Here is a 27,117-nt window from a genome sequence, read left to right as displayed (position 1 = left end):
CGTTCTATATCCACGTTAGTATTCTTTATTATATACTCCTGCATATTCTCGAATCTTCATGCATCAATAATCATATCTTTCCAGAGCTGAAGTGCGAGCCGTCAGTCGGCATGGACAAGCTGCTAGGCGCGCTACACAGCTCCCCACTGCTGGGCAGGATCCCACGAGTACAGTCCAGTGCTAGCACCGACTCGGCCGTACATTCCATGTATACACACAGGTAAAAAATAATACTACTGCTCTCAGATTGGGACGTCTCGTCGTAATTTCGTCGTTTTCATAAACAATGTAAACTCTCCAACTCTTCATAGCAGATTATTCCAACCAAACAAAATTCCCGCCATCGCCTTTCGAAAAGGCGGGAATACGTTCCCGTTCGAAAAAGAAGAAATCAAAAGTAAAAACAAAAGAAATTATATGCCAGTTTCAAATTAAAAATCATAAAGTCGTGACACAGATTCACGACTTTATTCCGTCTGTTATTAGTTGTTTAATGTAATAAAAAATAAATAATAAAATAAACATAAAACACAAAAAAGCCTGCTTATAATGGTGCCTATTCGGGCGCACACATTAAACATAACCTAATTTTAGTTTGACAGTTATTACACCAGTGCCGTCCTTCACTAACAATACGTGCAAGAAAGAGATGGATGTAGTTTTTCCTTTAGTGTTTCATGTCAAAGTTAATTTGGTGGTTGCCTAAACCGACAAAATTTTCTCCTCTACAGTGTCTACAGCAGTCCATCAGCGTCTCCTCGCGCCTCGCGACACTATACGCCGTCTCTCTCTCGCAACAACAGTGACGCATCTCACTCCTCCTGTTACTCTTACAGCTCCGAGTTCTCTCCTACTCACTCTCCAGTACAGGTAAGTCCTACTCGGCAATTTACAATATAACACAAATTTACTTAAACCTGTTGGTTGATTACCTTAGTAAATATAATAATATACAAGCAGATACACCTCACACAACACACACATACACACACACACACACACATATACATACATACACACAACACACACACACACACACACACACACACACACACACACACACACACACACACACATATACACACACGAACATAGCAAGTTTCATTTTATCTTAACTATTATTTATTATTTTTTCTTTTTATTGATAACTTGATATTATTCAAATTTTAAATATTATAACAATATTCATTGTCAGCACCCTCACTTATGGCTTTTGTATACAACTTTTGGATGGTAGCTGGTATCTTTAGCTTAGTTTTAAAACTTTTAGGGATAACAGCCGACTCATAGCAATTATGTCACAGCCTGTAACTACATATTTATAAATGTAAACAAATATTGTCATATATTTAAGGCTTAAATGGTACAAAATAAAGATATTATATTATTATTATATTGCAACGATACAAAAGGATATATTTACAAAAGACTACGATGACTAAGATGTACTTATTAAAAAAAATACCTTTTGGGCACCTTGTCCTGATGTGACGCATTGGAGGAGGTGTTTTATATATAAGATATGTGTTTATTATTTGTCAGATTATGAATTATGTTTTTTGCTATCTATATTGCTTTACTTTTTTTGATAACAATAATAATGGGTGGAAGATGTGTTGTGCCTGGGTCTAATAAAAAGGGTCATACCTAAAAACAAAGATAAAAGATGCATATCTGGTATCCGTGAAGTTAGAAGGTTAAACGAAGGTAATACTTTTACAGCGCCATCTCTTTTTTGAGGAACGTAGCCTGGAGAGCCCCTCATTGAATGTTTATAATTTTTACTCAGAGTCGACACCCGCACGTGGTATACCGCGAGGCGACAGCGGGCGCTGTGTTCCCCGCGTCACCAGCGCATGACGACGACGCGGACACCGAGGACCGGCTGCACCATCACCAGGGGATCAGTCGGCAGCAGCTCATCAACAGGTAAAATTATCACCAGTAATCTTGGCACCCGAAGAACGTTATACACGATCCTGACCCGATTGCTCTAGCAGAGGCGGCCAATCAGCTCGCGACAACAAATACTTCAGGACCCCGTTACCGACCCCGCCGGCGTGGTCGACGGTTTCCTTCTTTCAGTGGTTACCGCTGTCGACACTATAGAAACTATAAAATATTAAACCATACATCATAACGTTTCGAAGACATCAAAATGCGTCGTGATCGAGAAATGCGTTTCGAGGTATGCGACCTAACCTGTATTGGGCTGGTTTTCTCCCGCGGGTTGGAAAGTCAGACAAGCAGACGCTCCTGTAAAAAACCGGACCTGTCAAATCTTCAGGTTTGGTTAGGTTGCTAGGATGATCATAACGTTTCGAAAAAAATCGAAATCTATGGTTTCATTCGGTCCCAGGATTTGTTTATTATCAAAATAAATTGTTTTATAAAGCCACTTCCATAATTTAATAGCAATTCATGCGATTTTATGAACTTTATGTGAATAATCAATAAATCTTTTATCTATCTCCAGTCCATGTCCGATTTGCGGCGACAAAATCAGCGGCTTCCACTACGGGATCTTCTCGTGCGAGTCGTGCAAGGGTTTCTTCAAACGCACCGTTCAGAATCGCAAGAACTACATGTGCCTGAGGGGTGGCAACTGTCCCGTCACTGTCGCCACCAGGAAGAAATGCCCTGCGTGCCGGTTCGACAAGTGTCTAGGATGCGGGATGAAGCTTGAAGGTGGGTTTTTTTTACAAACGCAGCTCAAATCCGATCATGCATGGAGTTTTGCAGCCATTTCAGCTAAATACCAACTTGACGCTTTGGACTTAGTGGATCGCAGAGCCAAGAGGATGATCAGCGACACCCGGCAAACAGCTAAGTTACACTCCTTAGCACATCGGCGAAAAGTCGCCAGTATGTCGGTATTCTACAGACTGCACTTCGGGGAGTGTGCCCGCGATCTACACGAGCTCATTCCACCATCCCTCCTATCTTCGGACTTCCAGACGTACGGCCGGGTTCCTATTTGGTGGATATCCCAACTATTCGCACAAAGCGCTTCCCATCGTCCTACATTATGCGCACTGCTAAGGAGTGGAATTCTCTGCCGTCTTCTATATTTCCGAATGCATATAACCCGGGTGCTTTCAAGGCCAGAGTGAAAAGGCATCTTCTGAGCGAGCTTGCTCCATCTTATGCCTTCGGGCAAGTCTGGGGCCAAAAGAGCACCTAAACTTGTCTTGAGCCTAGCACACGACCCAATTAAACGATATAACCCTAGACGTAATGCTATTATCTTCCAGCGATAAGAGAAGACAGGACGCGCGGCGGTCGCTCCACGTACCAATGTTCGTACCCGCTGTCGAGCGCCGCGTCCACCGGCTCGTTGCTGTCTGCGCATGCGCCCACCACGCTGCGGCACGCCTCCAGTCTCACCTGTGTAAGTTCACTACTTTATATAAACGGGGCCTGTCAAATTGACTACTAATTGTTCCGATTATTCGTATTTTGATATTTTGATTTTCGAATACAAATCGAGTTAAATGGAAAAAAGAAAATGTTTTTCGTTAGTTTTATATCTTTTATTTAGTAATCAGAATTTCATAATTAATCTCGAACCTAGTACACGACCCAATTGTAAAAGGTTTATAGATAAAAAACTATTTTTATTTTTTTATTCATTTATTTCATTATATTTTCAGGTAAATGGCCCAGCGTCGTACAACATCAGAGGAGAGTCTAGCAACAGCCGACTAACGCCTGATATACCGCCATTATTGCAGGTAAATACATATATATATATATATATAAAGATCATCATCATCATCATCATCATCAGCCTGTTAACGTCCCCACTGCTGGGGCACGGGCCTTCCCTATGGATGGATAGGGAGATCGGGCCTTAAACCACCACGCGGGCCCTGTGCGGATTGATGGTTATTAACGACTGCTAATGCAGCCGGGACCAACGACTTAACGTGCCTTCCGAAGCACGGAGGAGCTCGAGATGAAAACTTTTTTTTTGTGGTCACCCATCCGGTGACCGGCCTTTGCGAAAGTTGCTTAACTTCAACAATCGCAGACTGAGCGCATTAACCGTTGCGCCACCGAGCTCCTCATAAAGATCATACATAAAGATCTCGCCTATCTCCTGTTGGATTAGGCAGAGACCTCGGAATTCCCTTTACTACGATGCTATACTTCCGCTTCTTCCACTCTTATCAAAGTCTTCGTCAAGTATGTTGTCCTCTACCAGTTGCAGTGCCCTTACCATGTTGATACTATAGCACTTACTACGTTTTTTATCATCATCATCAATTTAAAAGCCACGCTCTTGTCGGTGTAGCATTTTCCATTCCAGTCTATCATAGGCCAATTCCTTGACTTTCCTATAAGACACGACGTTAACCTTTTCTTTAATCTGTTCCATGTAAACTCTTCTTGGTCTTCCCCTTCCTCTCTTTCCTTCTAGCTTTCCTTCTATGATGTTTTTAATAAATTCGTCGTGACTTATTAGGTGTCCAATCATCTTGCCTGTTCTGTCCTCAATTCTGAAGTCTGTTTTTTATAATACCACATTTTGTAAGAACACATGGTTGCAATACAACATTTCTATTCATGCACGCTCGCCGTTTTAGAGTACTTTTGACCAGGCATTTCTTTAAAACTTTCACTTCCACTTCAGCACATGAATCCTCCCGTTATTATTATAATTTCCTCGCCTTATGGTTGTCTGGAAGAAATCGATTTAAGCGATAAAGCCGCCATTCGCCGTGTACCTAGTTAAGTCTCTTTTGTAACTATTTTCTTTTATTTTGGTGCAATAAAGTACCTATTAAGTGTCCAATCATCTTGCCTCTTCTGTCCTCAATAACTCTCAATATTTGCCTCTTTAACTTAATAAGACACGACGAATTTATTAAAGACATCATAGAAGGGAAGCTACAAGGAAAGAGAGTCTTATAAGGAGGTGAAGGAATTGGTCTTTGATAGACAAGAATGGAGAATGCTACAACAAGGCGTGGCTCTTAAATAAGTGATGAGTGAAAGTACCTATTTTGCATTGTATTGTATGTTTTTTTCCCTATCTCCAAAATGCTTTTAAACCCCCATTCCCCCAGGAAATAATGGACGTGGAACACCTATGGCAATACAACGAGTCGGAGCTGAACAGGCTGGGCAAATCCCCTGGCAGTCCGTCTGCCAACCCCCTGTTGGCTGCGAGCGGCATCACGGCACACAACTCCAGCCCTGACTTCCTCGCCGACCTGTGCAACATCGCCGACCACAGACTCTATAAGATCGTCAAGTGGTGCAAGAGTTTGCCGCTCTTCAAGAACATCTCTGTAAGTATAAGTCTCTTCTCTTCTACTTCTTCTATCGTGAGGGTTGTGCGGTGAATTACCAACCCCATCAACCCCGGTGTCAGGGATTGAGCCGCCAAAGCCCCCTGACATGGCTCATGTAACGACTACTTACTTACATTAGTAAGTTAAGTAGTAACCGGGACCAACGGCTTAACGTGCCTTCCGAAGCACTGATCATCTTACTTTTTGGACAATCACCCTGTAATGTCCTAACAAAACTAGGGATCACAAAGTGTTTTTTGTTGGGAAGACAGGCAGCTGAACGTTTTTTATTTCCTCCCAGAACAGCCTTAATTACCTTAATACCATCTCTTTTTTCCACCTGCAGATCGACGACCAGATCTGCCTGCTGATCAACAGCTGGTGCGAGCTTCTGGTGCTCTCGTGCTGCTACCGCGGCGTGTCCACGCCGGGGGAGGTGCGCGTCGGAGGGGGGCGCGGCATCACGCTGCATCAGAGTGCCAAGTTAGTACTGACTGTTGAAGATATTGTCTTACCCCGGATACTCCATCTTCTCTCTTCTATCGTGTGGGTTGTGAGGTAAATGACCAACCTCACCAACCCTGGTGTCAGTCATTCAATAAAATCGTGTCAAATTAAGAAAGTACGCATCGTCTTATTACGTATATTAGCGCGTGGTGCTTCGTAACGCGGTCGGGTTATACTGCGACTTGGATTGACCGGGAGTACTTGTTTTAGTGTATTTTAAACTAAAATAATAATTTTGGTGGGTTTTACTGCGAAAATTAAAATGTTTATACTATGATAACATGCACAATGTCATTACTTTTTAGAAATATGATGTTCCATTCTTCCTTTTTCGCTTTGAGCTTCTATTTTCGCAAGATTTTATCACGCAGTTCCCCGTGTTGCCAGTTCGGCGCCTAATCACGCACTGAAGTAAAGTACTGTCAACGTCGCTATATTAACAGTAACTTTGCGTCCCACTTTTTGAGCGCTGATGTTCAATCTATGGTATTAGCAAATCTATGGTTAAAGTTCCCATTAAAATTTCCAGGCTGGGTTTGACGCCGTGCATTGAGCGGATGCTGAGCTTCACGGACCACCTGCGGCGGCTGCGAGTCGACAGGTACGAGTACGTCGCGCTCAAGGTCATCGTACTACTTACCTCGGGTGAGTTGAACGGTCGAATCACATCTGTAAGCGCTATAGTGCTCCCTCTCGCTAGAGCGAGCTCATTAGCTAGAGCTAATGATGGTTCCGAGTAATAGAATAGGATAGAAGTATAGCAAAAAGTGTTCACTTTTTTCTAACGTTTCAAACTCATAAACTGCCTATATACGTCCCACTGCTGGGCACAGGCCTCCCCTCAATCAACCGGAGGGGGTATGGAGCATACTCCACCACGCTGCTCCACTGCGGGTTGGTGGAGGTGTTTCTACGGCTAATAGCCGGGACCAACGGCTTAACGTGCCCTCCGAAGCACGGAATCAACTTATTTTTTCGGACAATCAGGTGATTCAAGCCTGAAAAGTCCTTACCAAACAAAGGACAGTTTCACAAAGTGATTTCGACAATGTCCCCATCGGGAATCGAACCCGGACCTCCAGATCGTGAGCCTAACGCTCTAACCACTAGACCACGGAGGATGTTAATTCAAACTCATAATGTCGATTCTAACATGAAAATCCCGTTCTCAACAGACGCGCCAGAGCTTCGTGAATCGGAGAAAGTCCGAGCATCGCAGGAAAAAGCACTGGCCGCCCTGCAAGCGTACACGGCCGCGCACTCGCCCGACACGCCCGCCAAGTTCGGCGAGCTGCTCCTGCGCATACCGGAGCTGCAGCGGACTTGTCAGGTGAGAGTCTCACCACACGGACAGTAAAAGATCAGTCTCACAACGAGACCACCTTAGGGTCATTATACCTACTGTAGTGATATTGCTATCCTTATCTCGGGCTCATACGTCATCTGAATACAGAGCAAGACATACAGTCAGTCAATGCATGACCTGTCATTGTCCGCACGCTTCGATACGAGCGTGAAGCAAGCACGATTTATAATAGTTTCTACGATAGGTACCTAGGGAAAAACATAGGATAGCTTTTATCCCGAAAATAACCGAAGATCATGGGAACAAAGTCGCGAGCGGTAAGCTACGTAGTTATTCACAAGAAGACATTTCTAGATTCACATTTTTGCATTATATAATGTTGCCAACTTAAAAAGAAAAGCATATTCCTCCTTACAATAAACGTTTATCTTTATTAAATATACGTTTATTATCTTTCTTCTTTCTTAACGATAAACCTTATTTACATTTATAACAGCTTCAGCCGGGTCTGCATAACAACCGCGACGCGCGCGGCCCGAATTATATTGAGTGGTTCGACCAATAAACGATACGAATGCTATCTGCGTAGATGGACGTCAAACAGCTATTGGTCGAAGGTCTCCTGAATTTTAAATAATATGAAAAAAATCCTTTCTCTACAGTTCTTCATGCAAGTCGGCAAAGAGATGCTGAATCCTGCCAACAAGACCAAGGATGGCGACGGCCCGAGCTTCAACCTCCTCATGGAGCTGCTCAGAGGAGACCACTGACGACCCTCGTCTTCCGAACACATTGCTCAATCAAGTATGGAAGTCATCATGGGAGTTAAAAATGACACATGGAAACAATTCATCTAAAAGCAATATTGCATTTTGACATTTGCGCATATAAATGCGCAACGTCAACAAATGTCAAATAGCAATATCTTTGGCATGTTTTGGCGCCAACTGTATATTGTCTGTTATAAAAAAAACCGAATTAGAATCGTAGTTTTTAAAAATAGAAACAATTTAAATTGCGTTCCATTATATCATCGTTGGCGTTAAAATTACGCTTTTGAAAAATAAAAATCGCTATAAAAATAGAATCACAAAAGTTCGTTCCAGCAATTGGCAATGTCTTTGAAAGTTTTTATACTCTTTGAAAGTATGTATACATAAGATTGTTTGTATTGGCCTTGAATGAAGACTGCATCATAAAAAATCATCAAAAAAAACTTCGTTTATTAATAAATATTTGAACACCTCGACAATTGTGCCAACAATTTCAACTTCAACAAAACACAAATGCATTTATTTTCACAAGTAATATACAGGTCAGAATAAAATAGTACATATTTTTATCATCATTATTAAACAGTATCTATAACTAGCTAATAAAAAGTATATTCAATTATGTAAGAAACTTCACTGCCACAATATTATGCTTTTATATTTACGTACTATATTTGTATTTATAATATTAAATATAAGGCCAAGGGAACAATTATCTACTTTAATGTCTTGTGAATAAACGTATATTTTGGATATCGTCTTACAGACTATAGCAAAATTATCTTCAATTTTACTGTAATATTTTTTAGAAAATACTCCGTTTTAAAAGGAGTGATACTAAACTAAAATGTTTCAGTCTTAGCTTTTGCAAACATTTTTATGATATTAGTATATTAAAAAAAAAACGATAAAGACAACTTAAGAAAAAAATATTCTTTAGGTATATGTAGAAATACCTAAAAGCTAGACATATTATGACTACGTCTTGAAAGCGGTTAAGGTATAAGTTTAAAGTTTACGCTACCGGTATGAAATTATGGTACTGATCATAACCAAATCGGTACCGTAATTTCATACCGTTAGCCTAAACTTGAACCTTAGCCGATTTCAAGCCCTGTTTTTGACATAAATTGTTGTCGCCTTAAATTTGATATATGGCGGTAAATATATCATAATTTGCAAAATATAATGTAGATTTCCTTACGCAATAAGTTCCGCTATAAAATGGCAACACATAAAAAATCTTGCCTTTGCATTTTTATGACAAATAAATACTTTAGCTTACGACTTAAATTAGCACTTTTTGTGCTTAGGACATATTTATGATTATGATAAACAAAGTAGATCGTGCGGCTTGCACTTGGAAAAAAAGTTATAAACCTCACAAGATGCAATGTTATAATTTTATAATATTCTGTAGAATTTCGATTTATTTATTAAATTCCCTGTTATTATGGGAAGACTTTTATTATCATTGCCATTTCGCTAATAAGTTTTGTAACTATGCAGTGTATTGTAGAATAATCTGAGGGTAAAACCTTCAGACTAATGGTTTTTATAAAAAACTACTAACACATTTCAATACTTAGGTTTTCTTTTTTATAATTATTGATTGTATAATTATTATATTACTCATTTACGTCACTAATATAGCATGGTTTTATTTAGTTGAGATATAATTTGGAATTTAAAAACCACATTCATATTTGATATTTTTATGCTGATTTTGATTTTATTTAATATTTTCGTTTATTGACATTCTCAGTGCAATACTTAGCATAAAGCGCAAGTTTTAAAACCATAAATGTAGTTCAATCTTGTTATTTTTTTTTTACAAACTTTATGCTATGTTCTCGCACTTTTTTTTTGTTTTTTTTTTTTTTAATTTGCTGTTTCTACAGCTTGAACCAGTCACTCACTGCCGATGTGTAAAATGAGATATTGCTATGAGCAATTTAATTTTACGTTGCAATACTTGTATGTTAAATAATATTCTCATTTGAATATATTTTTGGTATTTAGTGTAAGTTAGTGTTTAGCTAATGTTATATTAGAATGAAGACAGCTAAGTATCGAACATTAATTAATAAAATGGAATAAAATATGTTTCGCTGCGAACATGTTAATATATTAGTTCAGTGCAATGTGTCGTGGCTCCATTTGAAAATAGAACTGAAGATAATTCAAATAACAAAATACAAGTACTTACAATGTGTCTAATATAAGTTGGATTTTAGTAACTAAAAAATATACCTTTTGAAAATAGGTACATGCAAAATATTTTTAATACTTTTAAATTTGGAAAACTTTACCGAATATTCTAGTAACGTATCCCATCATATTTTGCCAGCATTTTAATAGACTCATTGTGAGAACCTATTTTATTTATTTTTTGACCTTAACATTATTATAAAATATGAAAATAATACGTAATTGTTCGATAATAAATACTTGTATGTAAAAAGGGCACAAGTACTTCAAAATATTGTATTTTTAGTTTGTAATGTATGAGCTCATTTAAGATAGGATTTAAAATATTTTCCAAAATACGTGCCACACATAATTTGTATGTAATATAAATTGACATTGAGATTTTTATGTGATTCTATTAATTTCGCGTTCGCAAAATTTTGCCAATAGCTAGTTTGTAAAGGAGACGATTCAGATTTTACAAATTGTTAAGATACTTGAAACACAGGGTTAATCGACAGAGATTGTATCCAGGGCTTGAAAGCGGTTAAGGCATAATGTTACGCTACCGGTATGAAATTACGGTACCGATTCTCTATTGAATAGTGGAATTGGTACTATAATGTTATACCGACAACAGAATGAGTTACAATTTAGTTTAGTGTCGAAAACTAGCACTATCTTTTACTTGCACTTGGAGTAAGTGAAGGATAGCACTATGATTAGAGCTATCAAGTAATATTATGATTAATCGATACAATCTGCGTCTGTAGCCGTAGCATGTTGCCGTATCGCGCGCGACTTGATAAATAAGCCAATACATTTGGTTAGGCGATAAATATATCAATTCTATTGTCTCATTTATCCTGTCGCGGATAGCATGTTACAGGGCATATCACTATCATAACAATTTGTAGAGTTTGTAACGGCTGTTAGTGGCATCTATTGAATAAGGCTCTTTACTGAACTGATAGTGTAAGCTAATAGTTGTAAGATTATATTTTTGTATTCAGTAAAGTAGTATGCCTGTCGCAAAGTAAAAGGTATGCCTGCAAGTCCGAATAATTTTTATATTAAAAATTACAAGGAGATGAAAGAATGGTATGACGTCCAATATTTTGTATTTTTACGTTTGTTATATTGTATACATAAGTATTATTATAATGATATTCTATTCTTTATTTTCTAGAATTAAAACAACAGATTTTTTTTATATATAGAGCAAAAAATAAATACTTTTTGGATTACATGAACACGTATTTTTTCTTAAAATATTTCCGATCAATAATGTACAGTACGGTGGACTTTTTGGCGGGAAAAGGAACGGGACGCTTGGTTTCTTCATTGAATAATTAATACGAAGTGTTGTTTTGTGGTTGATGATCGCATTAAGTTAGTCGGAAAACATTCGCGATAGTGTTATTATATCGGAATATTCAATAAACAAAGTGTACCAATCTATTTTCGCTTCATACTAACTACATATTGAACGGTAATTTGCGCATGAATGTTGTCTAGTGGATGAGAGGCTTTATAGTGACAATCGATTAGCTTAACGTCCCTAATGACACAATCATAATAATAATAAAAAAATAGTTATATTGCATTATTTTTTATTTTACGCAACTTTTTTTCAATAAATCCATAACGATCTCCGTGGTCCAGTGGTTTGAGCGTTGGGCTCACGATCCCGGGTTCAAGTCTCGGTGGGGACACATCACGAAAATCACTTTGTGATCCCTAGTTAGGTTATAGGACATTACAGGCTGATCACCTGATTATCCGAAAGAAAGATGATACGTGCTTCGGAAGGCACGTTAAGCCGTTGGTCCCGGTTACTACTTACTGATGTAAGCACGTAGTCGTTTCATGAGCCATGTCAGGGGCCTTTGGCGGCTCAGTAGTAACCCTGACACCAGGTTTGATGGGGTTGGTAATCCACCTCACAACCCACACGATAGAAGAAGAAGATCCCTCTGTGTGTGATAATGTGCTCGTCAACCTTTTCTATATTGAAGGCTTGCTGAAGGTTTATATTCTAATTAGTTGGTTTATGGTTAATGATAATGGGCAAATAAGTAGTGACAAATGGTAATACGCATTCGCTTAATGAATTGGCACGGTATAGGGGCATTTATAATTCTATATGACGTCAACCAGACGTCATAGTCAGAAGGCGTTCCGTCCTTTTTTTCTATCGTGTGGGTTGTTATGTCGATTACCAACCTCAGCAACACTGGTCAGGGTTTTTAAGCCGCCAAAGGCTCCTGACATGGCTCATGTATCGACTACGAGCTATTTACATCAGTAAGTAGGTACGTAACCGGGACCAATGGCATAACGTGGTTCCCGAAAGTTCCGAAGCACGGATAATCTTTTTTTCGAAAAATTATTTACCCGAGTAATGAGAAAATAGGTAATAATCACAATTACGTATTGTTTTTGGTGAACGTAACTTGGAAAGTCCCTCATTGTATATTTTGAACTAGAAAAAAATAATTATAATGAAAATCGATGTTAATCTTGATACGAAGTCCTAGTTATGATTTCCCAAAAACATATTATGATACAGAGTATCTACTATCACGTCAAATCCGATACGTGTGTGTGACGATGTCCCAAAATGTACCTCTACCTATTTTACATACACTAGATTCATAATCAAAAGATACGCAAACCCATTTATAATCGCGCAATCTGGGTAATTTTCATTTACAAATGCGTTCTTTCAGTTCCACCACAGTCAAAAAGAATTTAATTAGGAATACTTACCTATTAGTTAATAACCTAAAATAAAGATAAAATCACTTAAGAGGAATATTATATACTTATCATCTTTCATATTGTTCAGTGGTGGGTTGTGGGGAGGACACATAGCGAGGAGAACCGATGGCCGATGGGGCGGAAAGGTTCTAGAATGGCGACCACGTGTCGGACGACGCTCAGTGGGTAGGCCCGCTACAAGGTGGACCGACGATCTGGTGAAGGTCGCGGGAAGCCGCTGGATGCGGGCAGCGCAGGACCGATCGTCGTGGAGATCCTTGGGGGAGGCCTATGCCCAGCAGTGGGTGTCGTACGGCTGATGATGACAATGATGATGGGTTGGGAGGCTAATGATCTATCACGATCATTCATACTGATGGCACATTGCATACTTAATCCAATGTTGTTCAGACCTTCTGGTGTGGTGTTCAAACTGTTAGTTATATTTGAACAATAACACTGTGTGTGAGTGATAGAGGCGTGGATAGTAGTAGCGGTTCTATTTGCAGGGAGGCTCACTTCAAATACTCTATGCTACCCTATACAGGGTGTTAGTGACATCGTAACGATTTGAGGATGATACAGACCATGATTCTGAGTTGATATCAAGTAGAATTTTAATTAAAGTAATTAACAGAAACACAAAAATATCATGAATTTTCCGACAGGAACATCCACTTGGTATCAACTCAGAATCATGATCTGAATTTCTCCTCCCTCAATATTTGTTACGGTGTCACTAACACTGTATGTATTAGGTAAGTACCTAATTCTCGCTAAAACTGAAACATTCACAAAGACCTCAGTTTACCCGTTTTTATTGTGACCTACTGTAATAATGCTCTTTAAATAATTTCATAATAATAATAGACAAACTTAAGCGATAATTATTTAATCTGCAATCAATAATACACTGAGAGTACCTACGTAAGTACATGTATTTATCAATAATTAGTTTATCTTTGCTGATTACTTTGTATTAATAATGCAGGTAAGTGATGTAGAGGAAGGTATATAAGCCACTGTGTGGTTTTGCTGATAGTAGGTAAACTCAGGATGTTGCGGTTTCTAGTGTTCGGTTTTGTTGTGGCTCTGGCCGCTGCCACCCCTTCCCTGGTGAGGTCCAGGGAAGAGATCGAAGCCTTCAGGTCTTTCCTGGAGAACACTAAGAGCAGTAAGTATTATCAAAGTTGCATTATCTTTGCCTGTGTAGAATTCAGTGAAAATACAATTTTATCAAAAATCTAGGTACGATCGCGAGTACTAATATGTATACATTTTGATACCATGTGACATTAAGTCTCATTAAATGTCAAATATGATAGTGCGACAGGGTTCTAAAGTGGGAACATGACTCTACCTACATGACTCATGACTGTACCTGCATTTAACGGCATATCATTTCTTAAAGGGCACCTCAACACTAAAGTACATTTTACATTGATAATAAATAGAACATTTACCGGTTCAATACTAATTATAGGTACTTAAATAGTGCAATTGTACTTATTAATAATTATAGAATATTGGTCCTAATATTCTACCTTGGGGTACAAGTAAAAACCTTTGGGTAAGCACAATAATGCTAGCAAAATTTAAACAAAATTATTCCTAGGTGCTTAAAAATAGTTTTAACTTTTCTGTTGTTAGATTTATTAGCCCAAAAGCGTAAGTGTAGCCCAGGGTATGATATTGGGACCAATGTTTTATTTATCATATAGTTGTGTTTAGCATAGTTTTAGGATCGTTGACGTTTTATTTATTGTCTTAAATCCCTTTTAAGATAGTTTGACTAGAGTAACATCTCTCGTTACTCTCGTAAATCGAACAAAATCTGTCTCGCACGGGACTTGAACCCGCAGCTCATGTGAAGCCGGGACGAGGAGCGTGTCAACCATTGCACCACCTCCTCCTGTCCATAGGGTATTATAGACAATATTTTTGAGATGGAATTAGGTATATTTTCTATTTATTTAAATTATTTTTACGTATCGTAATTGTTGTTTAAAAAAACAAACCGTTAGAATTTCGATTTTTGAGAGGGTTTCGATAACTTAATCAACTATTGTTACAGGCGATGGCGAACACTTCCTGGCTCGTACCAGAACCGCTCCTCTGGCTAACCCTGAGGAGATGAGCGGTCACTACGAGGGCGACATCATCCTCGATGACTTTATCATCGAGAGCATGCTGCAAGTAGGTCTTTTATAAATATTGACATAAGTACTCGTGGCTACTCGTGACTTCTTTCGCGTGAAATCCTAAAGGTCCGTGCCCACTACTCCGTACCATACCAGGCAAAAAAACATTCTTTGTATGAATTTCTATGACACAAGGCCCACTAGGCCGTCCGGTCGCCAACCAACACCATAGCGAGCCATACACGGACCGGCCAGAATGGGGTAGTTTCCTAGGTCAACATAAATTAAGAAATTCTGATAAGTAACTAAATAAAGACCGAAGAGAAGAAGAGAAGGTGACAAAAAACATTTTATTTTTTCTATTTAACTTATTTATGAATTTTAATAAAGAAAAATGTGATAATAAGTGCGAAATTTTATCACGTTTATTTTCTATGACGTCACGAGAATGCGTTTCGGAGGTATGTGAACTAACCTGTATTGGGCTAGATTTTCCTTCGCGGGTTGGTAGGTCAGACAGGCATTCCCATGCATAAAACCGGACCTGTCAAATCTTCAGGTTAGGTACCTAAGCGGGTCCTGTGAAAACGGGATATGTGATGAAGCGTCGTTGCGTAGGTTAGATTATTACAAAAAGTAGTAAGTAATACGCAAATCTTACAATAGTCGCTCCTTTATCAGAACTAAACTATTTCTCAAAACATTGTTTACGTAAATTTTGTTTTTTTTTTTCTAGCAATACGCCATGGGCCGCAACGCTTACGTCTGGCCGAACACCAAGTGGCCCGAAGATACTGTTGTCTGGGAGTTCGGAGAGGGAGAGTTCGGTAAGTAAAGCATTATTTCATTCCAAACATAAGCAACAATGGACAAATAGACAGAATAGGGTAGTTGACTTTTTTTAAGACAAACCTCAAAAGGAAAACGGAACCCTTATAAAGCACTTGCACCGAATAAGGGCCACCTTTTTTCTACTTAAATTTTTTAAAATACTAAATATAATTTTATGAGGAATCTAACTTGTTTTGGTTTAGGATATTGCGAGGGAAATGATGCAGTTTTGAAAATGAGAAGTGTGAGTTTTTGCTTATGGCCTTATTAGGAACCGGCGCGGCCCTTAATCGGTGCTAGTACTTTAGGATCATTTTGTTGTCCGTCTGTTTTTTCTTGTCATCAATCTACTTAGGGGAGCCGTATGGCTCTCACGTTAGGCCGTATACAGAAAGAAAGCTGGAAACTAATAAGCTCTTACCGGCGCTTGACAGCGCTGGTCCGTTCTGCATAAAGGAAGCAGGTTGAGGCAGGTTGCTTATTAATTTTAAATGGCAGCGCCCAGCACTGACCAGCGCGTGTTGAAGCTTGTCGGCACCGTTCAGTGCTTATCAGCGCGGTATATTTACCTGCGCGGGTCACCAGCGCAGCAGCGCTGTCAAGCGCTGGTAAGCGCTTATACGTTTCCAGCTTTCTTTTTGTATACGGCCTAAGTGTAACAGAAAGCTCAGTGAAACTGAGTTCACTCAGTTCATCTTGTGATGGATATATCTTTGATTAGTCCAATTCGGAATGTAATCGTGAAGCTTGTGCTGTTTATATATTATTCTAGGTATAATTTTATGTTATCAAAGATTAGAATTCTAATCAGAACACAAAGGTATAACCGACTTACTCGCGTCATTTACAAACAAATCTAGGTCTTCGAACTAGTTTCATTGACAAAAGATAATTTCATGAAATTAATATAATTCATCAAGGATTAGGACTTCTTTATCAATTAATACGTTGACTTTGGCTTTTCCAGATAATCAATCTCGTGTTTTGTAATGAAGTATTTTTTGATAATTATTATTGCGTTGTCATTGTTCTAATGACTATAATAATGTAAATAAAAGATTAGGTAAGTATGTTTGTTGAACTTACGAATTGACAGATAATTATGTTTTAAAAAAAGGAAAGTGATATAGTAAGCAGGCGAAAGATTTTAGGACAAACGAAAATTGTTTGCGAGATTAAGGGGATATTGAGGTCTTTAGGCAATTATCAATTTATTCCACGATGCAGTTGCCCGCGCGTTGACACGCTGCTTGTGTGTTAAGAATCGACGGGTAGCTTAATACCGGGTTAAAAAAAGGAGTCTTCACACAATAACTCAGTTTTATGTATAAACCTCAGTGTTCAAATTGCCCCAGATAAGTATATAAGACTCTGTTGGTCTCCAGGTCCTCTGCAGCAGCAAGCCATCCTTGACGGCATCGCTGATATCGAGAACCGGTCCTGCGTGAAGTTCCGTTACCGTGAGCCTGAAGATACTGTCTTCGTCCGCGTTACCGTAAGTATGACGACCAGTTTCACCACTTCTAGAAAGCGATACGGCTCACCACCTATCACGTTGGTCCAACAAAATAGTTCATCTTACGATGGAGGTACCTTTGTTTACCCCAATTGGGATATGGGGAGTCAAAAAGGCCACATTTATGCAATTCATCTCAAAAAAAAAACAAAATTACTTGACATTTGTTGGCATTGCGTACTTCCTTTTATACAGGGTGTTAGTGACATCCGTACCGAAAACTTTGAGGGCTGATTCAGACCAAATTCCATTTGATATTAACTCAAAATCATGGTTTGAGTCATCCCCTTCAGTATTCGTTAAGATGTCATACCCTGTATGCGCAAATGTCAAAATGCAATATTGCTTTTTTAGATACATTGCAACAATTTGGCCTTTTTAGTCACCCAAATCTCTATCCAGTCTAATAATAGGCTACTTGACAACATAGTCAAATGAGATACTTTTTACGAAACGTCAAAACGAAAGTTTTCTTTGGAATTTGTCTGGAAATACTGTCCTGTGACGTCATCAATAAAAGCGGTCAAACGACGTACTCATTGCTACTTAATTCATAAATAAAATGCGAAAATAAGTTTAAAAGTAAAATGAGATTGATTTTTGATCATCTTAGACTGGCTTCTATTTATAGAATAGAATAGATTAGCTACGTTAGCATTTTATAATTTATCTTTGACCTAGTTAAATACCCAATTTATCCAGGTCTTACCCACCTCTCAACTATCCAGAAGTCACCCATTTCAATTGATTGTCATTGATGAAAATGGTCTTTCTTTTTTGAGCCATCGGCACATGCACTTTTAAACCGTGCAGCTCTAATTTATTTTACCGGTTGAGAGAAAAACTCCTTAGCGAATGTGAGTTTATACAGGACAGTGCGCATAACACAATTGGGTCGTGTACTAGGTTCAAGATAAATTATGAAATTCTGATTACTAAATAAAGACATCTAAAACTAACGAAAAACATTTTCTTTTTTCTATTAAACTTATTTATGAATTTTAATCAAGAAAAACGTAATAATAAGTCCGACATTTTGTCACGTTTTTCTATGACGTCACAGAGTGCTTTTTCATACAAATTCCATAGTAATTTCGTGTTTTGACGTTTAGTAAAAAGTAACTGATTTGACTAGTTGGAAACTAGCCTATTTTTCTGTAATTCCGAATCAAGGGTGGAGCCGGCGGCTGCTACGCCCACGTGGGCTACTGGGAGTCCCGCGGGGTCCACACCCTGAACCTCGCCCGCAACACCCCCGGCCTGGGCTGCTTCCGGCACACCACCATCGTTCACGAGTGGCTGCACATCCTCGGCTTCCTCCACATGCAGTCCACCTACAACAGGGACGACTACGTCAAGATTGTTGAGGAGAATCTTATTCCTGGTTCGTGTTGAATTCTTGCTTGGTCTTCTTCTATCGTGTGGGTTGTGAGGTGGAGTACCAATTTCATCAACCCTGGTGTCAGGGTTACTATTGAGCCGCCAAGGGCCCCTGACATGGCTCATGTAACGACTACTTACATCAGTAAATAGTAACCGGGACCAACGGCTTAACGTGCCTTCCGAAGCACGGATCATCTTACTTTCGGACAATCCGGTGATCAGCCTGTAATGTCCTAACCAAACTAGGGACCACAAAGTATTTTTTCTGTATTATGTCCCCACCGGGAATCGAACCCGGAACCCAACGCTCAACCAACCACTGGACCACGGAGGTCGTTTGGTCGCTTGTTATGTAGATTACGAAATCCAATTCCAGTCATGTCAGGGTTTTTCTATAGCCTAATCCTGATAGCAGGGTTAGCTACAGAGGTCGTCAACGATCTCATAATCTGCACAAAAGAATATTACCAAGTGTCTATAATGTAGTACCGTATGAAAGTTCGTCACCAAACTTGGCACATTTTGATATTCACCCAAACAGTAGAGACAACAATGCATCTTATTGTTAACACTCTTCACTACCTGCTAATCGTTATTTATTGTTTATTTATCTAAAATCCAGGAACTGAACACAACTTCGCCATCTACAGTTCGAACCTCGTGTCCAACTTGGGCGTCGAATACGACTATGTGAGCTGCATGCACTATGGACCCTACGCTTTCTCTGCCAACGGCGAGAAGACTATCGTCGCACTGCAGGTTCGTTCTCCTTTTTTTCTTTTATGTCACTTCAGGCGTCAAACATCGGCCCCGATTCCTGCAGACACCTCCTAATTTTATTTTAAGTTATATCTGTCATTTTCTTATCCGCCGAAAAGGAAAGGGACGGATAATTGTCAACAAGTGAATTTTAAAACGAATGAATAACCCGAGTGAGTAAAATAGGCGAGAACGCTGGTTTTGTAATCCGTTTGACGTGCTGTCTACTTAACTCTGTCAGGTTATTGGCTGATGTAAAATTTTTAGACGGTTGTTTTAGATTTCTGCTTAAAATTGACGTGTATACCATAAATTTTATGCCTGTCGATTACGCGTCCCTTTCTTTTCCAACGGATAAGAAAATGACAGGTATAACTTAAAATAAAATTAGATGGCGTCTGCAGGAATTAGCACCATTGCTATCCTAAAATTGATTTAAAAAATTCACAAAGAGTAGGTAAGTATCAGAAAAGACATGTCTATGCACTGTAATTCAGGCGACCAATTAATTATTCTAAATGGTTGACTTAAACACTACGACTACTTTTGAATACTTACTTGTACGAATGATTTCCTATGTTTTTTTTTATATGAATACTTTTGCATGTATACGGTACAAGAAACAATTAAACATTCATACGCAATAAAGATTATGTAGGCTTATAGAGTCAAAGAATTGGCCTTTCATAGTCAAAAATGGAGAATGCTACACCAACAAGAGCGTGGCTCTTAAATTAGTGATGATGATGAGTCATCATTGATGACCCAATATAATTGGTCAATATGGTCTTCATATTATTAATTGGCTAGGTTGGAAAGAGAAGAAGAGGCCTTTGCCCAGCAATGGGACATCAATTAGGCTACAGAAACAAAAAAAATACTTTCAAGAAGTTGTATTTACTAAACCAAAATACGCTGATTTCCTTCTTTTATATTTTGTCGTTATTAATAGCAAAAGACCAATGCAAAAAAGACATTTGACACAATGTCACAATATCTTGTTACAGGAGCACGAAGGTGAGATGGGTCAGCGCATATTCGTCAGCGAAAAGGACTGGCTCCGTCTCCAGAGACACTACGAATGCCCTGGAGCCTGGGACGAGAAGTCTGAGTCTGAGAGCAGCGAGAGCTCTGAGAGCAAAGAAAGCTCTGAGAGCAAAGAGGACTCTACGGAATCCGGAAACCAGGGCTCAGAAAGCGAGGAGAAATAGATCATTGACAGATTTTTGAAGCTTCACACGTATTTATAAATGCTTTCGCTAATAAATTTAATCTGGTCACTTAAATAAGGTCTGGTAAAAGAAATACGATTATATACTTACCTGAAACTTAAACCGAACCTGTAGTTTTATTTTGTCAATTCCGTTGTATAATTCTTTCTATCACTGATGGTCTGGGATATTATAAAGACCAAATTGTAGCAATCTATTAAAAGTAATAGAGATATTAGACATTTTGGATAACTATTCCATCATCATCTCCCTAGCATTATGCCGTTTTTCACGGGGTCCGCTTACCTAACTAAAGGTCACATAACTATTAAGAGTATTACGCAAATATCAAATTGCAATATTGCTTTTTAGATGAATTGCATTAGATGAAACTCCTGGTAAAAATTGCTGCTGGCTTACCCAGACAGATGGGGTGTATCGTACACTGTGTATAAATTTCCTGTCATTCATGAAGAAGTATTCACAAAGCTAGCAAATTAGACTGGTAGGTAATATTTCGTATCTCGATGTAAATATTCTATATTCATTTAAGTACTTAATATATTTATTTTTTATTAAAATGTTAAGCCGGTAATGCCAGCAATGGTAGGATATTTTTATTCATGGTGGTGACAGGTTTGTCCGGCCAAGTAGTTAATGCCATCTGCGGCAAATCTACAATAAGTCACGTCAAAAAAAAAAAAGGTGGTGACAGGAAAAGTAAGACGATGGAATTAATAACCTACTTAGGCATCACGACTTCCCGATTGATGTGGGAATAAGTAAAGGGATCATGCGTGCCTACTTGTTAAAATTAAGTTTGCTTTGATTTGATCACGATATCATACATATATAAACTCACGCTTATTTCCCACCGGAGTTAGCAGAGACTATGGAATTTCATTTGCTTCGATCCTGACACACTTCTCTTGCTTCCGCCACGTAATTAATTTATCTAAATTGAGACGGGAATGTTAAGTTGGTTTGGACACGTAGAGCCGATGAAGGATAATAAGATTACGAAAGCAGTATATAAAGCAAGGGTTGGTGGTAGGGCTGGTAGGGGAAGACCTAGAAGGACGTATATTGACCAAATTTAGGTAAGTACTTTTGAAAATATATTTACATTATAAACAAATACAATATCAGACTTCGAATATCTTTAACATAACATCATTGCAGTTTATCATTCCTTCACAAAAATCAATTTTAGAAGGCTTAATAAGCGATCACTTCTGCAACCTTAACAGCATCAACCTCTTCATCAATAACTTCAGGTTGGTCTTCAACTGGTGCGTCAACCCAGGTTTCAGCGAGTTCATCGGAGACTTTCGCAGGTACTTCTTCATAAGGGTAGTATGCTGGTTTGTTGGCGTCTTCAAGCCTCACTTCTTGATTCCATGCTCCAGGGCAGTTGTACAGTCGGTTGACGCGAAGGATGTCCCAGCCACTGACGAACTGCAGTTGTCCCATTTGGCCTCCGTCGTTCTGTTCAAATAAAAATATACTTACTTATTTACTAATTAGATTTGATTAGGTGTTCAACCAATGTGTCCTGCTCATTCGCACCTATGGCGCTGAAATATGTACATCTTTTATTTATTTTTTTGATGTGACTTATTGTAGATTTGCCACAAATGGCATTAACTACTTGGCCGGACAAATGGGGAGCGCTGAGGGCTCACCCGGTATAAAATTTGAGTCAACAGGCCTGAGGGTACCCAGCTGGACGTGAATCTCGGCTCAGGGCGTCGTCTGAGAGGATAATATTTTAAAGAATTAATCGATCCTAGGAGGTCGATAGCGATAAGCGCTGAATTAGGGAAATCGTTCGGTTGCTTGCTTGATTCTTGCTACTTGCGTGAAGTAGATTGTCTGTCTATACGACTATATATCCCAATAAGGGGAAGTCAGAGCTACATCCATCGCAAGATGAACCAAGTACCCACACCTCACCGCGCTTTCTGTTAGACCAATGTGACGAGTGAGCCGTATCGCCGTCTTTAATGGTCGAGCCAACTGTGTTAGTGTATACCTGTTAAATATTAGAGAAATCACTCACGAATCTAGGCGTGATGGTTGGTTGTCCATTGAAGCTGAAAGCGTGCGAGCCGTAGTGCTGGTTGCTGGCGTATTCATACGGCAACCCGAGCATCGTTATCAGTGAGTTGGAGAATCTATTGAATTGACTCGCCATGCCTGGAAATTTAAAGAAGATCATCAGAATGTACTTACAAATAAGTTTCATAATAATACTAACGCCCTATGGCCGAGATTTCCAGACACAATATAAACAATGGGGATTTTAAGACATTAGGTCTTACGTCTTTGGGAGTTGGGAGCAATTGACTGACATAATTATTAACGCACAATTTTGACAACTTTGATACAGTATTTATCGTAAAATGACATTATTTTGTCATTACTTCAAATTCTCAAGACCGAATGTTATTCTAAAATCCAAATCCCATCTGGAAGTCTCGGCGTTACTAGGTTACTTAAAAAAGAAAAAAAAGGTTGTTAAGTAACTGAATATTCCAATAACTCGATGCCTGTTTCAAACGGTCCCAGTTCCTGTAGGATAAAAGCACAATAACCAACTGACCGTTTTGAACGTTCTGCCAGTTGATGATGACCCAGTCGTCCCGAGGGTACGTCTGGTGCATGTGGTGGAATCCGACGACATGCAGCCATTCATGCATGATGATCATGCGGTTAGAGCAGCCTGGCCATGCGATGTTGAAGGTGTGGGCGCCGAAGTTGCGCATGTACCCCACGTGGGCGTAGCAGCCGTCGCTCCAGCCCTTTTAGGAAAAGAATTGATAATTCCTGTAACTTTTGAGTTCTCTGTCTCCAATCCAGAGACTGGAAGGGAAAGAAAGTATAGAATGCGGTCTGCATCTGCATTGTTAGGATATCGCGCGCGGCTTTAATTAGCCGTAACCAGCACTTGCTGCGTCGTTTTATCGAAGCCTGCGATATTTATCGCACCCCTCGCGATAGCGCAACCCGTATAGACCGGATTGCGTTTACACTATCACGTCATACCTCTGGCTTTTCGTATACCTAATTCGATCTATAATAATGTTCTCCTCAACGTGATGGATTCTGATTCTGAGTGTTGCGCTCATGATTTTGAGGTCCTGGGTTCGAATACCCGTGGGAAAATATCACAAAAACCCCTTTGTGACCTCTAGTTTGGTTAAGACATTGCAGGCTGATCCATTTGTCCGAAAGTAAAATGATACTTACTATTTACCTAAGTAAGTATGTAGTTATTACATGGGCCATGGACTTTCAGCGGAATAGTAACCCTGACCACGGTTGATGATGAAGTCGATCATTGACCCCACATGAGAGAAGATGATAGAATATCTTACCGTGATCCTGACGAAATCGTGCTCGTTGGTTCGCCGACGGAACCTGACACAAGTCCTTGTGTTGAACATGTTGAAAGATGACATGATTTCATTCTGCTGGGCGGTAGCTGGTGATAAAAAGGTTACGTTTAGATAAACAATTTAAAAAAAAAAGCCCCTCTGCAAATATCTAACAGATTTAATTGAAAGCAAAAGCTGCATAAGTAGTTATAGCTGCTTTGAACATGTAGTTTTCCTTTCATCCATCAATGTATTAAATAAATGACAACTTCAACATCTGCTGTGTTAAATTGAGTGATAGAGTGAGAACCAGTGTCATAAGAGAGAGATGTGGTGTAAAAGACGATATAGTGACTAAGACTGAGAAGGGAATATTTTAAGTTAGTTTAGACAAATACAACGGGTGAAGGATAATAGGATTACAAAAGCAGTATATAAAGCGAAGGTTGGTGGTAGGGCTGGCAGAGGAAGATCTAGAAGGACGTACATTGACCAAATTGGAAATGTCCTTAGAAAAGGATCTATACGATACTTTGAACCAGCGCGGCAGCGTGCCTGTATGAAACGACTGATGAATGTGGGGGAAGCAAGAGAAGAGTGTCAGGATGGCTGCAAATGCGATCGCAGGAATTTCATAGGCTCTCTTACCCCGCTGAGAAATAGGCGTGACTGTATGTATGTGACTAAACATCAGCAATCAACCAAAACCAACTTACAGAAATGTCCAGCGGCGAACTCATAAATAATGGTGTTGCCAGGCCAGCGGGTGTTCGGGTTGGCCATGCCATTCCTCTGCTCGGCGCTAGAGTATTCCGCGACCATATCCTCTATCTGGTCATCAGTCAGTATGATGTCTCCCTGGTACTTGCCGCTGTTCTCCCATGCGCTTGACCACGGACGCTCCGCCATCGCCTCCTCCAGATTGCCATCGCCTGGTGAGTGAATGGTCAAAATTAAAAAAAAAAAAACAAACAAAGTATAGTAAGATGATCCGTCTTGGGAAGGCATGTTAAGCCGTTGGTTCCGGTTACTATTTACTGATGTAAGCACGTAGTCGTTTCATGAGTCATGTCAGGGGCCTAAGGCGGCTAAATAATAACCCAGACACCAGGGTTGGTGACGTTGGTAATCCACCTCACAACCCACAACATAAAAGAAAATATTACGAAACGAAGATTATAGATAAGCAAAGTTTAAAATCATAATCCAGACCAAAAATTAAGTCGACGGATTTTAAACATTATTATTTATTATTGGTTCACGAGATTTCTGTTTTATTTATTTTATATTTCTGTTATAGATACGGATTTGAAATTAATAATAATCAAAAATAATTATTATTATTTTTAAAGTAAATTTATGCGATTTTTGTGACGCGAATTGTTATTTACTTAATATTTTATTATTTTTAATAATATTGATGATTATGGATGACTTCGCGGACCACTTTGGAAGGTTTCAGGGGCCCGCGTACCATCAGTTAAGAACCACTGATCTAAACACTAAAGTGTGATTTAGATGACCTTTTCAGTCGGTGCATTTTGGATTGGCGGACATGCAATGGGGTTTACCACCCCGGAAAAGATGGTTTGACTCTTTCTGGCGAGATTAGGTGAAGATATCACAAGACCGCGACTTGTGGAGAGACCGATTTTACCTGCTATTTCTCGATTAACATTTGACCTGACAAAAATGTGAAGCATTGAGACGTTCTAGTCAAATTAAACACAATGGGCTTTCTACGTAGATATACCTGATACTTACTCCTTGGTTAACTGTTCTGTCTGCCTACTCTTCGATAGATCGTAGATAAGTGTGTGCTGAAGTGGAAATATATTAAGATGTCTGTAAAAACAGGCTTTTCAGGCTTGAATCACCTGATTGTCTCAAAAAGTAAGATGATTCCGTGCTTCGGAGGGCACGTTAAGCCGTTGGTCCTGGCTATAAAAGCCGTAAAAACACCTCCAACCCACAGTGGAGCAGCGTGATGGAGTATGCTCCATACCCCCTCCGGTTGGTTGAGGAAGGCCTGTGCCCAGCAGTGGGACGTATATAGGCTGTTTATGTATGTATGTCTGTAAAAAGGGGGGGGGGGGTCTGTATTAACATGTCTGTAAGGTGTCTGTGTGTATAAGTGTTACAATGGCGTACCTGGCTTCGCCTTAGACAGGATCTGTCTAAGCTCATCAATGTCGGCCTGGGTCCGTTGCGGCGCCGGCGGCGCACCCACCGCCAGTCCCACAGCACATAGGAGAACACAGAACCTGAGCATCATGTCAACTATGAACAATTAACCCTTAAGTAATCCTAATTATATACCCACGCTACTATCACAATAATTACATTAAATTATCACAATCAATCATTTTCGTTTATTTTTTTGGGTTTTCTTTGGTTCCGCCTTAATGACAGATAGTTTTAAGGATTATTGAGAAGATCAATCACATTTTATTTTCGAGAAGATTTGGGGACTTTGTAAACGAGCATTTAGTACCTTACCTATGTATCTATGTATATATATTTTGTATTGTTTTTCGAAATGGTAATTTCTGAAGAAGTCTAACCTAAGTCTAAGGTACGAAGCTTAACCAGCCTGCCCTGCCTAGCCTGGCGGAAGACGAACTTCTAAAATGTTTGTGTTGGTATAGCTACAGACCTAAAAAACTAAACAGTGGAATCTTGAAGAAAACAAAAGAAGCGAGCGATTTGCCACACATGGCATTCACTACTTGGCCGGAGAAATGGGTACTTACAAAATTTAAGACAACAGGCCTGATGGTACTCAATTAGGCGCGAACCTCGGCTTAGGGCGTCGTCTGAGTGGATTATATTTGAAAGAATAGGTACACAGACAAACTTATACTGACTATAGAGATAATTATTTTAAAATAATAAGATACTTAATTTAAATTTCAGTATCACTCCTATAATCGGATCAGATTTAATTCACAGCTGATAACAATAATTGAGCCAAGGTTAATAAAAATAGTCGTCATTGCATTTGGATTTGTTAGCATATTTAATTATGGCTTTGATAACAAACGGGTATTGATATTT

General features: G+C 39.2%; 3 protein-coding genes across 4 annotated transcripts in view; 2 read left to right on the top strand and 1 right to left on the bottom strand.

Annotated features, from left to right (window-relative positions):
- The window catches only part of LOC126380161 (nuclear hormone receptor FTZ-F1 beta), a 43,873-nt gene extending 32,569 nt beyond the window's left edge, over positions 1 to 11,304 (top strand). For both annotated transcript variants that reach the window (XM_050029431.1, XM_050029438.1), the window contains exons 7-17: positions 85 to 220; positions 732 to 870; positions 1,790 to 1,929; positions 2,477 to 2,688; positions 3,255 to 3,391; positions 3,654 to 3,734; positions 5,073 to 5,297; positions 5,647 to 5,783; positions 6,337 to 6,452; positions 6,983 to 7,137; positions 7,776 to 11,304. In XM_050029431.1, coding sequence (XP_049885388.1) covers positions 85 to 220; positions 732 to 870; positions 1,790 to 1,929; positions 2,477 to 2,688; positions 3,255 to 3,391; positions 3,654 to 3,734; positions 5,073 to 5,297; positions 5,647 to 5,783; positions 6,337 to 6,452; positions 6,983 to 7,137; positions 7,776 to 7,883 — 1,586 coding nt within the window. In that variant the 3' untranslated portion in view covers positions 7,884 to 11,304. The remainder of the gene's footprint in view (positions 1 to 84; positions 221 to 731; positions 871 to 1,789; positions 1,930 to 2,476; positions 2,689 to 3,254; positions 3,392 to 3,653; positions 3,735 to 5,072; positions 5,298 to 5,646; positions 5,784 to 6,336; positions 6,453 to 6,982; positions 7,138 to 7,775) is intronic.
- A 2,547-nt stretch (positions 11,305 to 13,851) lies between these two features.
- Positions 13,852 to 20,808, top strand: LOC126380642 (seminal metalloprotease 1-like). The gene is made up of 7 exons (XM_050030195.1): positions 13,852 to 14,013; positions 14,914 to 15,035; positions 15,717 to 15,807; positions 17,197 to 17,306; positions 18,501 to 18,711; positions 19,333 to 19,469; positions 20,477 to 20,808. Exons 1-7 carry the CDS (start codon positions 13,896 to 13,898, stop codon positions 20,678 to 20,680), a joined length of 993 nt encoding a protein of 330 aa, XP_049886152.1. The 5' UTR covers positions 13,852 to 13,895; the 3' UTR covers positions 20,681 to 20,808.
- A 967-nt stretch (positions 20,809 to 21,775) lies between these two features.
- LOC126380608 (high choriolytic enzyme 2-like) lies at positions 21,776 to 26,359 on the bottom strand. Its single transcript, XM_050030142.1, has 6 exons — positions 26,212 to 26,359; positions 24,777 to 24,992; positions 24,061 to 24,167; positions 23,286 to 23,484; positions 22,743 to 22,879; positions 21,776 to 22,168 (listed from the first exon to the last, which is right to left on the bottom strand). The coding sequence occupies exons 1-6, from the start codon at positions 26,333 to 26,335 to the stop codon at positions 21,899 to 21,901; spliced, it is 1,053 nt and encodes a 350-aa protein (XP_049886099.1). The 5' UTR covers positions 26,336 to 26,359; the 3' UTR covers positions 21,776 to 21,898.
- Positions 26,360 to 27,117: the final 758 nt, after the last annotated feature.

The sequence above is a fragment of the Pectinophora gossypiella genome, chromosome 3, assembly GCF_024362695.1.
Source record: "Pectinophora gossypiella chromosome 3, ilPecGoss1.1, whole genome shotgun sequence".
Lineage (NCBI taxonomy): Eukaryota > Metazoa > Arthropoda > Insecta > Lepidoptera > Gelechiidae > Pectinophora > Pectinophora gossypiella.
This window is presented reverse-complemented; position numbering and strand designations above follow the sequence as displayed.